General features: G+C 35.5%; 1 protein-coding gene across 5 annotated transcripts in view; it reads right to left on the reverse strand.

The window, feature by feature from the left end:
• Window positions 1–447: 447 nt before the first annotated feature.
• Window positions 448–15,765, reverse strand: part of C6 (complement C6) — a 78,839-nt gene continuing 63,521 nt past the window's right edge. For 4 of the 5 annotated variants that reach the window (XM_013152915.2, XM_013152917.2, XM_013152914.2 and 1 more), the window contains 3 exons: window positions 12,026–12,116; window positions 7,609–7,850; window positions 448–1,628 (listed from right to left, as the gene is read on the reverse strand). In XM_013152915.2, coding sequence (XP_013008369.1) covers window positions 1,447–1,628; window positions 7,609–7,850; window positions 12,026–12,116 — 515 coding nt within the window. In that variant the 3' untranslated portion in view covers window positions 448–1,446. The remainder of the gene's footprint in view (window positions 1,629–7,608; window positions 7,851–12,025; window positions 12,117–15,765) is intronic. The other variant, XM_003470206.3, reaches the window with a different exon arrangement.

Consider the following 15,765-nt stretch of genomic DNA (forward strand, 5'->3'; position numbering starts at 1 on the left):
ATATTTTATGATTAATGAGATGGAGAAAGAACTGCATTTAATGTGAAGGCCTAGCAGTGAGACTCCTGCCAAGGAACAGTGGCTCTTGGCCTCCTTCCACAGGATGAGAATATCAGTACATTGAAGAAAGGAAGATGGTGTCCACTCATCTGCTTGCAGGTCAGCAGGCTAAGGTTTTGAAATTAATTATCAAATCAGAGTCAGCTGATTGATGATCTGTCCCTCACCTAGCTGTTCTTTAAAAATATCATCTCTTGATAGCCATTAATAGTAACATCGGGAAAGTTGTTAGAAACACAAATTTCTTAGGCTGCACTGCAGACCTACTGAATCAGAAACTGGGGGCAGATTCCAGGCATCTGAACTGACATACTATTGAGGTGATTCTGATGCATCCTTGTATTTGAGAATCACTCTTCTGATCTCTTCCCCAATCCAAAATGGCATGCTGGCTTCTCCCACCAAGAATTATCTACTTATGGCTTAATGAACAGTATTGATTTATTTAAAAATTACTCCTTTAAAATTATCAGGCGATTTTCTTTGCATTGAGTTTTGTGACACTTCGAGCTTTGTGACATACTTCAACTGAGGTGAAGAGATTTTCTTTTCTCCTATCTCAGAAAACGAAACTACAGAGCTTATATCTTTTAACTACTTTAAATGAGGCGATTCCCACTGAAGCCTAAGCATGCTTAGTGGTGTTTATTCCTATGGGATATTTTATTGCATAAAATGATGCTGGAGGATGGGGCTTACCCTTCCATGGTTCATTTGCTCCACAGCAACATCAATCATATTATATACTTTACGCAGGTATTTTTTATATGTCTAACCCCATATGAATATGAATCCAGTGAAAGCAAGGGATTTGCTGTTTTCTTAGGACCTTTAATAGTGCTCAGCAAATATTAAAAAATATCAAATATATCAGTAGAAATACATCAATGAATATATGATGGTTAGGTTTCCATAATGTATTTTATAGATACTGTGCATTTCTTTGTTTATTGATTTATTGAAGAAAATACACTTACTTTTCATTGTGAGTATCACATGCTTTACAAAGTAGTTTTTAGAATTCTCCTTATTTTCATGAGATATATACAAGAAAGTTTACTAGACTGATGTGGGAGTTGTTGCTCAGGGATGTATTATGGGGTGATTTGTCCTGAAACCATACAGGTGTGGCTAAAAACAGGCGATTTAAGGAAAGAATAAGGATATCAAATCAACACAGAAGAGTTTCCTTTTTCTTTTCCTTTCTTTTTTTTTGTACCGGGAGTCGAAGTGAGGACCTCCCTCCTGCTTGCCAGGCAGGTGCTAGTGCCACTGAGCTATAGTCCCCGCTCCACAAAAGAACTTGTCAGCAATTCGCAGCTGAGCCACACACACAAACATATCCTTCTGCAGGGCTTTCCTTTGGATGGTAAGTCCGCTTTGGTGCTAGGCCAGGCACCTCCCAGCGTGCAGGATCTCCACTTTCCTTTTTGCACATCTCACAGCTCCCACTTCACAGATGTTCGCCGTTTTCTTACGTGCCAGTGACCCCATTTTGACACAGTAGAGCTGGTTTCCACCTTTGACACACTGAGGGGGCAACAGGCAGATACAGCTGGAAGTGGAGGCTGTAAGGAGAGACAGAGAAGTTCAGCATCATTGTGTTTGCGGGCTTGGCTTTTCCTAACCATTCCCATGATGATGAGCTCCTTGGGGATGGTGAACAGAAGCTGAATCAAAGGCAGTGACCCACAAGACCGAGCTGTGATGAACATGAGCCACCTGCATGCAGGGCGGTGGGGTGCATCCTGAGCCAGCAGGATCTAAGAGCTGAGCTGACTCTGACACCTTCCCCTCTGACTGCCCAGTCTCTAATCCTGTCAATCCATCTCCACAGTTCTTCCTTCTGTCCTTTCTGTGTTTTCTCTCACTGCCTAAGTACAATTGTACTTAATATTTATAGGATATGAACTAGGGAATCACACCATCTGCCAATATCTTAATATCCTTTATTTCAGTGAATCTACCCAGCAAGCCACTTGAACTATGCAGTCGTGCTAATTCTACAGTTGAGGAAATAGTTCAGAGAGGTTAAGCACATTGCCCACATTTGTTTTTTTAGAATGTTCCTAGGAGATTTATATTTTAGGAAGCAGTTCAACTAGGTGATTCTCATATGAGACCTGATTTTCAAGTCATCTAATCACTGCACAATTCATTTAACTTGAATTTATGAAATATGTTAAAAATAATCATTTTGATGAACTAGCAGAGAATTAGTAGAATAGTTATCTATCTTGCGCACATGTACTTACGTAAAGTTATAGGTGTATACCTACATACATATGATCTGTTCCTTTCTTCCATTTCTCCTTTACCTTATCGCAGTTGTTCTTTCCCTTGCAGGACCTTCTTTTCCTTTCTTTATTACAATATCTATTGTATATGTTGGATCTTATTACTCTTTCAGTTTATTATTATTATTATTTACTTTTTACATTAGGGAGACAATACGATACTTACAAATGTGAGTCTGATTTATTTCACTATGACAGTCTCAAGTTGCCTCCATTTACCTACAAAAACCTCAAGATTATCCTTTTATGGCTGAGTAATATTCCATTATATAAAAATATCACATCTTTTTTTATCCATTCTTCAGCTGATGGGCATTGGTTGTTTCCAAGATTTAACTATTAAAAATTGTGCTACTATAAACATGGTTGCACATAAATCACTGTGACATTTTCAATTTTTCTGGGAAAATACCCAGGAGGGAGAGAGCTGGATTGAATCAGGCTTCCAATCCTAGTTTTTTGAGGAATCTCCATACTGATTTCCACAGTGACTCCACTAGCAGTGGAGAAGTGTTCCTTTTACCCCACAGCCTTCCCAATATTTGTTATTGGTTGATTTCTTGATGGCAGCCATTCTTTCTGGAGTGAGATGGAATCTCAATGTGGTTTTAATCTGCATTTCTCAAATGACCAGCAATGGTAACCATTTCTTCATGTACTTATTTTCCATTTATATTTAGCTTGTACTGTCATTGTTTGATTGTTTGATCATTTTTTATGCCTAGATCTTGTAATCTGAACACCTATTTCTAAGATAACAATATGTAATATATTAACTAGTGTCGATTTCTCACTGTTTTTTTTTAATTCTGTATTATTTCTATCGTTTTTTCTGTTTTGCTTTCTTAAAATAAAAACATTTTAAAAAATAATCATTTGGGGGTAAAGTAACCACATCAAGTTTGCTAACTAAAAACATTAGGTAGAGAGATATTCATTTGCTTATAGAGAATGTGCATATATTTTAGTCAAAGTCCAAAGTTCTCCACAATTTGACTCCAACTTATTTTTCTAACATTATTTTTTTATGTTTACTTTCTCAATTCCACGTAGATTAATTCTCTCTTAGTTTTCTGAATAAGACTCCAAAGGTGTTAATGCTTTTATCCTTTCACCATTTCTTCCCTTTTTTGCCAGGCTAATCTGCTGTTTTCAGTGTCTCTTCCCATGTTAATTTTCTACAACTCTAGCATTTCATAACCACTTGACTCCCATAATCTTGTCTTTAACTCAAGTTTAATAGCATATTCTTCAATACCATTTCTAATATTTCTATGCTCTACAGTTACATGTATCTTTTCCCTAAGAGAATCGTAAGTGCTTTGTTTGAGAACACTAACTGGTTCATCCATCTGTATGATTTATTCAGCTCTTTAAAAGTTCATTTAATTCATCTGTATTAATTTATTACAAATTCTGAATTTTGGGTACAAATGTAAAGCATATATTGTAAGTATTACAGTAGTAATACTTATAAGTATTTCATGAATGTGGGATAATTAATATAATCAAATTATTAGAGTCAGCCTAAGTGTCACCAATGAGGTCATTAATGGATAACTTTTTCTAAGAAGATGTCAGTTCTTTTCCATGTATATCAACTTATGGGAGAGAATAGAAAGAGTGAGGGAGATACTCATATATTCCATATACATAGATATATTGTTCTTAATAGGAAATGTTTGATGAAAAGTATACATTTTCTTCCTATCTTCCCTCTTAAACAGCTAGAGAAGATTCTAGCCATGTAAAGTCTTATCCATTATTGGAAGGATGGGAGTTTTGAGAATACCAGGGGACTGTTCCATTTTTGGTAAGGAAATCAGTTCCTTGGCTTTTGGAAAGGCATGGTGACTACTCTCTTAGCATGACTGTAACTTAAATGCTCTTAGCTTAATTATTTTCAGACAACATGCACCAAAATGTCCTTCCCCCTACTTCTGCTGACTAATTTTTCAACACTCAGTGCTCATGTTTTTATGTTTATGAAATCTTTCTGGCTGAGAAGATATTTTTCTCTTGTATAGCAGTTATTACACACTTCTTTACATTAAAGTGATTCATACAACTGCCGGATGATAATATCCCTCTGATTACCATGAATAATTTGAAGGGTACAAAGGATTCTTTGTCTTCGGCCAGCTCACCATGTCTTGTACAGCAATTTTTACATCTTGGATGCTAAATGGATTTTACTGAATGAGTTTCACCTTCCTGTTGGTTGGTGGTGGATATTTCTGAAATTCCAACAGAACATTTACTATCCATAAAAATAGGCCCCCTAGGGAAGCCATTCTTGTTCTAAATTTTGAAAAGTGAACTTCATGTTATGTGGAGGCTGCACTTAAAACTTTTTCTTATTTCATTTTAGAGAGAGAAGGGAAAGAGCAACAAAGAGCACAATGTAATCAAGAACACAGTTTAATCAAGGTGACATTCAATTCAACTCAAAATCACTAATATCCCAACATGCCCTGAGTGGGTTGGGTATAAAATACATGCTAACTTTCTCTTTGTTTGTAAATACATTAGTTTGTACACTGATTTTATTCTCTAGTGCCTCTCCAAACAGCATTCTCAGTGACACTGACTTGCTTTCTAGTTGAAGAATGCTGGCAGATACAGATCATATCTTTGCACAAAATGTTCTGAGTTTTCTGATTATGTGCAGGACCCCAAATACTTTAAATTATCGAGATAAATATTTTATTAAGAAACATCAATGTGTTGGTTTGATTATCCTGTAAGATTCTAATTTGAATGTTATTGCTAAAGCATTCAAATATTTTAGCATCTTTTTGGGGACAAATTTAGATTCCTGGAGTGCGTGGGTGCTTATGATGCATGTATAACAAAAGGGTAATAGCAAAGGAGATATTTTTATGAAATCATTTGCTGCCAATTATTTTACAGTGAGACAGGCTTGAAAAGAATAGTTTGTGGAAAAAATAGCAGAAATATAAAATTCCTCACCATATGAAGTTTTTTAAATTACTTATGATAAGGAAGAAAAAATGCTCACTTTAAGCATAACCCCAGATACCTTATCATTTTTTATCCTACCTCCTGTCCAAGTTCTTTTTATTTACTCTATTTTTGATGATAATGTTCTTATACTACATTTTAAGAAAAATTTTATATTTAAATACAAAACATAATAAATCAGCTCTTTGCTACTCAAATTATTGCTTCTGAGAGGTCTTTCTATTGACTGATAGAGATTTGATCAAGCATGCAAAAAATGGGCAATAGAATTTATATCTCTAATAAAAGAATAGGTTTATTTCATGTTTGTTAGAACTGAGCAATGTACATCTTATGCTCTGTTATGTGGTCTTGTAGAATTTCCCTGCTCAAATATGGCATGAAGGTCGGAAGTCTCAAGTAGTCACCTCTTGGGTTTCTGCCATCAGATGGCCCAGTCATTATGTCACCATGTCCACTGTCTGTCATGGATCAGAGAACTGAATCTTGATAATCAGTTTTAAATAGAACATGAAGGACCTAGGTTTGAGTAAAAAGATCTCTCTTCTCCCTGAGACTGAGCTAAAGAACTCCAGGGCAGAATGTGGAAGAAGAGCAAAGGAGAAAAATGTTTTTTTTTAAATCTTTTTTCTTCTAAACACAAGGTGGCTTGTTAAAGCCAAAGTTAGAGTTCAACAAGTTTCCATTACATATTGTATGCTAAGATTCAAGATACACTTTTGAAAATGTGTCTAAGGGAAACCCAGTTGCCTATTTCAGCTTTGTTAAATCCTAATCTGCAAACATTTTTGTCTATTATATGAAGCTTAGTTTTGGCTATTTCAGGGTCAGACTTCATCTCAGATCAAATGTACTGCTGTGAGTTCCTGCTTCCAGGCAATTCAGAAATGTAATGCCAATTACAATGTACTTATAAACAGTGGAAATGTAATGCCACTTAAGTATTAAATTGCCAAAGATATAAAGGAGTGTCAAATCTAAGGCTTGGCAAGGGTATGGGGGGGGATAGTTCTCTATTATATAATTCAGACACTACATAGCACATGACACATATATATATATATCACAGTAAAAATATTTCTGGAGAGTAAGTTGGTTCATTGTGTCAGTAAAAATTTGTACTTAATATTTATCTAAAAATTTCATTTTCCAAACTATATTCTAAAGCAATAATTTTAGATTATAGATCTATATGTGATAGACATATCTCTTGAAGCAATCTTTTAAACAGCAAAATATAGAGGAAAATTCAAAAACTACCCAAAAATTGATTAAACAAATCACCAAATGTCCCTACAGTTTTCGAAGGCATTCACTAATTTATGGCAAAACATATAATGACATGGAAAGAGTTTCATGATATATTAAATGAAAAACATCCATTTACAAAATATCACAAAATATAATTCCATTTTATATTTTAAAATTTATATGCACAGTCACTCTTGAGATGTGTGAGGCCTCAGGGAAGGTTTTATAAGAGTGACTATCTGTGTAAATAGTAAGTTAAATTAGACTGTCAGCACCATCCTGGCAAGCAATCATGAGCAAGAAAACCCTGCTGGCCCCATTGGAGCAATCTGCTAATGGACTGCTCCCTGGGAGTGAGTGTCTAACTGGGTCACAAAGTCCACCATAGCCACGAGTCACAGAGCTTTCTGGGGCATCTGGGTGATTCTATTCATGGTGGGGAAGGGAAACAGGAGAGGTCTGGAGAATGTTCTATAGAGGAAAAAATGTGGCCCAGGACATTTTCTTAAATAACACTATCATCCCTGACTGGTTCCAGGTGCTAAAAGAGGTCTTAAAGAAATTGCAGGAAGATGCTCCTTGCAAGCATATTCATGTGAAACCAAACCCTACATGGACAGTACTGTTGGCCCAATGAATCTCAACCACCAGAGGAAAAACTGACAATACCAGTGGAGGTCCTCTAGAACTGGATGTGGGAAGAAGAGCCTGACACATGAAATCAGGACAAAGGGTCTTCCTAGTGGGGACTGAGGGTGATACTGATGATATGCACAGAAAAGGACTGAAAGAATAGCTGGCCTAAGTATTAGGGCAATTATTTCTAATTGCACGTAGCTATAGTTTCTCTTTCCTATTTCAGTCATTTAAACATTGTTTTACAATAGAAAGGAAAATTTAAAGGACAGATTAGCTTTCTAAAAATGAGGAATAAATGTGGAGAAGAAACACTATAACATATGAGATCAAATCTGAGTGAGAGTATTTTTAGTATATGGTCGACATTATGACTAACCTGAACATTTTTCCCAGTCGTAGCAGGTGTCGTAGCCACAGGGTTCTTTCTTTGTGCTATTGGATGCAAGTTTTGTCCTTTCAAGACCCCATTCTAACTCTACACCTTCTTGGCAGGAACCAATATGGAGAAAATGGAGATGTTGATTATTTAAACATTTCTTGGCCAAAAACATACAAGCAGATGAGGTCAAATAATGATTGGAGTCCGTATCAAATACACAGAGATCTTCTGAATCTTGACTGCCCAAAAAAGAAAAGCAGATATTTACAGATGAAGAACAAATGGCAAGTAGCAAATTTAATATTTTAATTTACCACCCAGCATTTTCTTTTATTCCCCTTAATTTCTCTATTATTTCCTCCAAACTCTCTATTTCATCTTTCATGCTTCTAGAGATTCATTTTTTTAAAATTGCATCTTAGCCAGAGCAATAAGATAGAGAAATAAAAGGAATAAGAAAAAGAAAGAGTAAAACTATCATTATTTGCAGATGACATGATACTCTTCATAGAAGATGCCAAAACTCCATCAAAAGACTTCTAGACTTCATAACTTCAAAACTGTAGCTGGTTACAAAGTTAATACTCAAAAATCAGTAGCATTCCTATACACTAACAACAAACACTGAGAGAGAAATTAGAGAAATAACACTCTTCACATTAACATCTGAAAAAATGAAATACTTAGTAATCAGTCTAGTGAAGGAAATAAAAGATCTATATATTGAAAATTATAGATCTATTATAGACTCTGAAAAAGACCAAAGAGGGTATCAGAAAATGGAAAGATGTCCTTGTTCATGGATAGAAAAGCCAACATAGTGAAAATGCCCATACTCTCAAAATTGTTATGCAGATATAATGCAGTCCTGATCAAAATATCATTAACATTCCTCACAGAACTAGAGAAAACAACTCTAAAATTTATCTAGAACCAGAAGAAACCTAGAATAGCAAAGGCAATTCTGGGCAACAAAAGCAAGGCAAGAAGTATTACAATCCTTGACTTGAAGTTATATTACAAACCTACTGTTGTAAAATCAGCATGATACTAGAAAAAAAAAGAAGACTGGAAAATAAGAGGAACAGATTAAGAGATGCAAACACAACTCCAAACACAGTTACCTTATCTTTGACAAAGGTGCCAAACATGTTCATTGGAAGAAAGAGAGTCTCTTTAATAAGCAGTGCTGGAAAAACTAGCTCTCTATATGCCCAACACTGAAACTAGACCCATTCTATCACATCACTAAACTAAACTTAAAATAAATCAAAAATATAAATATTAAAACAGAAACACTCAATTTACTGGAAGAGAAAGTAGGTAGAAATTTTGAAGACATAGGTGTAGCAGATACTTCATGAATAAAACCCAAACAGCATGAAAAACACTTCAATCAACAACTGGGATCTCATCTTATTAAGAATCTTTACACATCAAAAATAATCACCAACAGGCTGGAAGGGGAACTGACAGAATGGGAAAATATTTTAACCATGTGTCCTCAGAAAAAGGACTTACATCTAAAATATATAAAGAATTGAAAAAATTCAGACCTTTCCAAGACTCAACCCAAAATTGGACCATTGAGATGAACACAAATATAAACAAAAACAACACTGAGTTTTCATCTCACCCTAATAAGAATGCCTATCCTCAAAAAATCAACGAATAACAAATGCTGGAGGGGCTGTGGGGAAAAAGGAACCCTTCTCCACAGTTCATAGTAGCATAGGCTGCTGCAGCCACTGTGGAAATCAGTATAAAGCTTCCTCAAAAACTAGGATTAGAGGTCCATTAGACCTAGCTATTCCTCTTTTAGATATTTTCATAGAAGAATTAAAAACATCATACCACAATGATATATGTGATCCATGTTTATAGCAACACAATTTGTAATAACTAAATCTTGGAAACACTCCAAATGCCCATAAACTCAGGAATGGATAAAAATAGATGTGATATTTGTATACAAAGGAGTACTACTCAGGTAAAAGAAGGATAAACTTGAGACATTTATGGGGTAATGGATACAATTTAAGACAATATTTATAGTGAAATAAATCAGACTAGTGTGTGTAAATATCTTATTGTCTCCATAGTGTAGCAACCCAAAAAGTAAATAATACAAAAAATGTATGGTAGATATTTTGAAATAGGAACGAATTGTTCAAAAGGGAAAAGGAATATATATATATATATATATATATATATATATATATATATACACAAAGTAGTTAAGATAGTTATACTACTAATTGCTAATAGTTCATTGAAAAGGCTTGTGTCTGTATTATTTCACCAATTCTTCATGCCTATAACTTGTAATATGAACACCTAGTTTGAAGATAACAATATGCATTGTACTAACCATTATTACTCTCATAAATCTTGTTTTGAAATTTTTATCATTAATATCTTAAAATTAAACTAAAAATAGTAGGGCTGAGAATATAGCTCAGCATTACAGCACTTGTATGGCATGCTTGAGGTCCTGAGTTTGGTTACCAGTACAAAAAACAAAACAAAAACATTTTTATCTTATTTTTAATTGACTTGATATTCTAGTTGACTAGAAATTAAAGCCTGAAAAATTCAGTAACCAAGATCTTCCAATCAATTTCCTTTATAGTATTATTTTCCACTCTTCTAAATTCATCTTTATACCTGACCATTGTGTCTTCTGCAGCCACTCTGGCCTTAATCAGCACTGCACTGTGCCTCTTTTTTTACCTGTCTGTCTCTAGCTCGGTTCCTGACTCTATTGTGAAGTTCACTCAGACCAACCCAACCCATCATTATCTGTATCTCCTCTGATCTCTAAAATACTCATTAATTACAGTGCTAATTTAGAACATTTCAAGTAGTCTGCATTATTTTATAACTTTTCAATTGCATTTGTACCATAGCTTATCTCTTGCAAAGAGGTCAAGATCCCCTTGATTAATCCAAATATCTTCTCTGATGCCAACTTTAGAGTTAACAATCAATGCTCCAGTATATAACTCTATTTCCAGGAATCAAAGCCCATGATTAAGAACAAAAGACTACTTTCTCTGTTCAGAAAACTTCAGCTGTGGGACCAGCCACTTCTATAAACAATGATTCCATATAAACAGAAGTGAAATATACAAGAAGAGGAGGAAGAGAGAGCACAGATCTGAAATAGGATTCCTAGTGGGCAGCCAGCATTCTCAAAATTTGCTATTGCAAGACAAAAAAGAAATGTTTTCTATCAGTGGACAATATGAATTCCATGAATGATTCCTGGAAGGCCATCTGCAGTAAGGAGCTACATTGTGAGGAATACTGAGGAGAGTAGATGAAATTATACAGAAGAGGATCCTACTGTACCTTCCAAGATGTAACATTTGAGTCCCTGAAAACATTTGTTCACTTGTAACATAGAGAAATATGAGAACCATTTACCATTAGAATTGACATATTGACAACTGTGCATAGTTGATTTTCTATCCCCATCATCCATTCTGTCATCTTCTCAGAAACTAAACTGTGATTTTATTTAGAATAGTTTTTCTCCTTTGCATGTAGATGTGGTTAGGTGAATATGGAAGCAAGCAAGTGATGAGTCTTCCAGAAAAATTGAAAAGAAACTGTATGGCCTGTTTTTGGTCTTCCTGCTTTCTAGCTCCAGAAAAGCAATCTCAGACCCTGAAATAACTTTGAGGATGGCAAAACAGGGCAGGAAGGAGCTTTAGTCTTATCTGCTGTAATAGAAATAGCATCTACCCAGGTGTTTATTATGCATGAGAGAAAAGAAATTTTGCCTTAATACTACTTTGAATTTGTTTCAAATGTAGCCAAACTTAATCCTTAAATTAATAGACACTCTTAATACTCCTGATTTTATTTGGAAAAGAAAAGAAGTTACACCAACAAACAGGAGACAGATAACACATAGTAGTCACATAAAGATATGGATGTCTCCTATCTTACGAAAGAATCAAATACAAACTGCATATGCATGTGTGTGTATGTGTGTGTGTGAAGTTGGTGGTTACACTGCTTCCTTTATCCCAAGCTGTTGAAGTTACAAACTTTACATATATATAGGAAAGGAAAAGAAGATTTTTGGTATAGTTGATATCATAGTTTTTAATGGACAAGAAGAAATCTTTAAAACAAAAATGAAACAGTCTAAATAAAAACCATTCAGGCTTAGGAATCCAGGATGAGAGATAATTTTTTAAAAGATTGCTATTCAATGGGAAAGAATAAGAGGTATCAGCTATGTGATAATCAATGTACCTCATGTTTATTTTTCAAGAGGCTTAGCTTTTCCATCACCTGTTTAGCACAAACTAGCTCACCCCATTTGCACGAGAAGTCCATGGATTGCCTCTTTTTTTGTTTGTTTGTTTGTTTGTTTTTGTTTTCATGGATTGCCTCTTACCTACAGTCTTCTTCTGGAGACAGACAGATGCATTCTGATCCTGATTGTTTTTGTCCTGGCTGACAAGAGCCCTTTAATATTGTCAGTTTATCTAAAATGAAAGGAAAGGAAATCACAATGGGCAACATGGATTTGTAGAGGTAAGATCAAACTTACAAGAAGAGGTAGTGGCCAAGGATTTTCATTTATTTCTTGGAGTTAGAATACTCATTTTGGCTTTTCCAAATACGTTTTCAGGAGATTTTCAACTTGAAATATCCTTTCCAGATCACACGTACTGCCATTATCCAGTCTAAAATTACTAAGTTCAGACTAAAGAAAATAAAACTGATGAAATTATTCTCCACTTTTTTCAAACATTTATTGAACATGTAGTTTCACTGGCACTCTGCTAGAACATTGAGTAAAATTCTGATTCTGTGCTTACAGAATTTATAGGTTTAATGTGGGGAGACAGAGTGACCAAACAAATATACTAATGTGTCTAGAATTCTTTCCATTTTTAGTACTATTAAAGAAAAGCTATATAATCAAGAAAAACGATGTATCCTAAAAGGGTAGTAGGCATGGTAAAATGGTGGGAAAGGAGGGTGATTTTTGAAGTAGAGGGAATATTGGTTTTGAAAGTGTTCAAAAAAGGGGGCAGCATGTGACTTTCTTGGAACTGAGAGTAAGCTGGCCTGGTTGATTTGCAGAAAAATCAAGGCATGTATCAGGATGCAGTATGAGAAATAAGTAACTTATAGGCTGTGCACAATTTAATAGGCTTTTCCCCTTCATATTCTAAACAGTGTAGGTGTCTTATGGGTTTAGTCAAGAAGCGATATGACAAAATCAGGTATAAATTTTGAAAAGGTAATGATTTCTGGTTTCTGAACAGAAAATAGATTTGCAGAGACATGGGAATCAAAAGAAATGTGGCAAATGATCTGTGGAGTCATTATGGTAATTCAGGCGAAAGGGATGAGGATTCGGATCAAGGTGCCAGAAGCAGAAGCAGAGAGAAGTGAATATATAACTTGAGAAGCATATAGAAATATGTAACAAACCAATGAACTACATATTTTGGTGCATTATGAGAGCCATCAGGTATGATTCCTAATTTTCTGTTTGGCATAAGATAGGAGACACTAGTGCTGTATCCAAAAGAGAAAAATACTAGACGATGCTTAGTTTTAGGGAAGGGAGGTTTATGAATCCAGAGTTTTCCAAACATGTTAAATTTATTTATTTTTCAGATTCCAAAGCAAAGCAAATACAGAGGAATTTTGACATGTATATTTAAATTTCAGTTGAGAAGTCTATAGTAAAAAAGTTAAACTTATTAGTCTAGGAGGGAGTCAATGAAGTTATGAATGTGGGTAGGGCTCCCTAGCAGGAGAGTGAAACATGAGGTGAGGGGACAGATCTGAGCCTCCAGAAACTCCAGTGTTTGATATCCTAGCATGGACAGCAGCTTGCCCCAAATGGAGGGCAACAGTCAGAGAGCTAGCAGTGGTTTCCTGAGGCATAATCACCTGGAAATCAGATTTGCTCACAAGAAGAATCAGGGGAAACATGCAACACCTGGAATTGCTGTGCAACATCCTAAGCATTTATTCTAATAAATGTTATTATATTAATAATAATAATAAATAATATTATTCTATACAGTAAGGAAGAATAGAGGAATGAGAAAGGAAAAGGAGAATGGGAGGAAGTGTATAGAGAACAAGGGAAGAAAACAACAGTCTCTTTTTCATGGATCTAAAGAATAACAGGAAAACAGCCACTAATCAAGTAGTGTAATAATCGATTTTAATGGAAGGCTGAGACAAGTATTTTGAAGATGGGGAACACGATTATAGAAGACCATATTCCAAGAAGACCTCTATTGTGAAGGGTAAAGAAAGATTAGTAAGGAAATGATGCTTGAATTCAGATGAGGAACCCAATAGTGTGTTTGTAAAGAAAGGAAATTTTAATAAGTGGGAATGCACTTGTTGCATATTACATGTAAGGAGAAATGCACTTACTTTTACCTACACTGAGACCAACCTAAAGTGCCTTTACACTGGTGGTGCAGAACTCGGAGCTGACTTCCCCCAAATGTTGGCTAGAACACATTTCATCAGTCCAGCTCTGAGCACACTGGCCCAGAATGGCCTTTGTAAGCAAGTTAATTGTCAAGGGAGCAACTAAGCAGCCACATTTAAATATTTTCACTAATAACATGGCACAGAGAGAGAGAGACTCAGATCATAGTTTCTCTTCTTAGTCTAAATGTACAAAAGAAGGTTTAATAAGGAAGGAAGAAGGCTTACTTTAGGGTGAAGATTTTAAAGATGCATAGGTTCTCTTCTTTGCTGCTATTTCCATTTCCTACTCTTAGCCACTGTTAGAACCCTCATTCCACCTGGTGAAATTTGTCTCAGAACCTTCATAAATGTGAAGATTTGAATCTCTGGTAAGTCTTCTGAGATTTACCCTGATACTAGATAAGTTCTCCTTGTTATCTTAGACAGTTAAGCTTTTTTTCCCTTTGTAAATAAATCCAAACTTAAATCAGGGAGAAGCTCCAAGCTATGCACTGTTTCTACAGAGAATCAGGTTTCAAATGGCACAGAGCATGGCTCTGTAGCTGCTGGCTAGTATACTGATCATGTATGGTGATTCTTTGTTTTTTTCCCAAATGTTGAGCTGAAGCTAATGCTGGCTCTGAGCTGCCCACAATCCCCAACCCAAGGAAACCTGGAAATAAGAACATTCTTTAGTCTTTGAAGGAATGAGAATGAGGTTTTCTGAAGTGCTGTTTTCAGAGAAAGGATTAGAGTGGAAGAAAGTAACAACAGCATCTCACTTCATCATGGGGAAAATGTTTTCACATTGAAAGAATTAATAATGTTTCTTTGGCCAATTCGTTTTTTTACTTCACCATGGCCAATTTTAATGGATGACTGTCATTTTCTTTGTCTTCCCTCATTGGTGTTTTGTTGGTATTACTGGAAATTAAGTACATGAGAGAGGAGATTTAGATTAGGTGGAGGTTGTTTTATATTTTTCATTTTGGAGTACAATTTCCATTTCTCATCTAAGGACAGAGAACTATGTGTGCATGGCATGTATGTGCATGTGTATATTCACATGTGCTCTCAGTAAGAAGATACTACCTATGGTGTCCAGAGAATCCTAACCTTATGAAGCCTACAATTTCCAAACACGTACATCCCTCTGACATTCATATTATGTATCATTTATTATTATGATTAGGAGCCTCATGAATCCAAGACATCATATCAAAGATTTTGCCAGTTCCTGTGAGAAGTCTTTCTCAGCAGGTTTACTTAAAGTTATTCTAAAGACTAATGTTCCTGTTCCTTCACACATTATGAAATCCCAAGAGGGAAGAAAGAAGCAGGATGGCAAAGAGCCTGGGAAATTAGCAGATCTGTTACTTAGCTTCTGTTCAACCCTGACTGTCCAATCCGGTGTCTGATTTAACCTCTTTGTGCCTCGGTTTTTCCATAAGCAAAATGAACATAATCATATCTGGTCTCAGATACTTCCTCAAGGTTTCTCTTTAGAACTGAGACATTGGTTGAGCAAGGATATTGAAGATTTTGAAGGCTATTGATTACTAGATACCCTCTCCACTACAGTCAATTGTCCTGTCAGATGAGCTGGAGCTCTGGTGGCCTCTGGCTGCTGGGTGCCTTACACTGATCTTTCACAGCACATGGGCCATTGCATTTTAAAGCTTC

Source organism: Cavia porcellus, unplaced genomic scaffold (genome assembly GCF_034190915.1).
Source record: "Cavia porcellus strain 051 isolate PalLab524CR breed Dunkin Hartley unplaced genomic scaffold, mCavPor4.1 scaffold_11, whole genome shotgun sequence".
Lineage (NCBI taxonomy): Eukaryota > Metazoa > Chordata > Mammalia > Rodentia > Caviidae > Cavia > Cavia porcellus.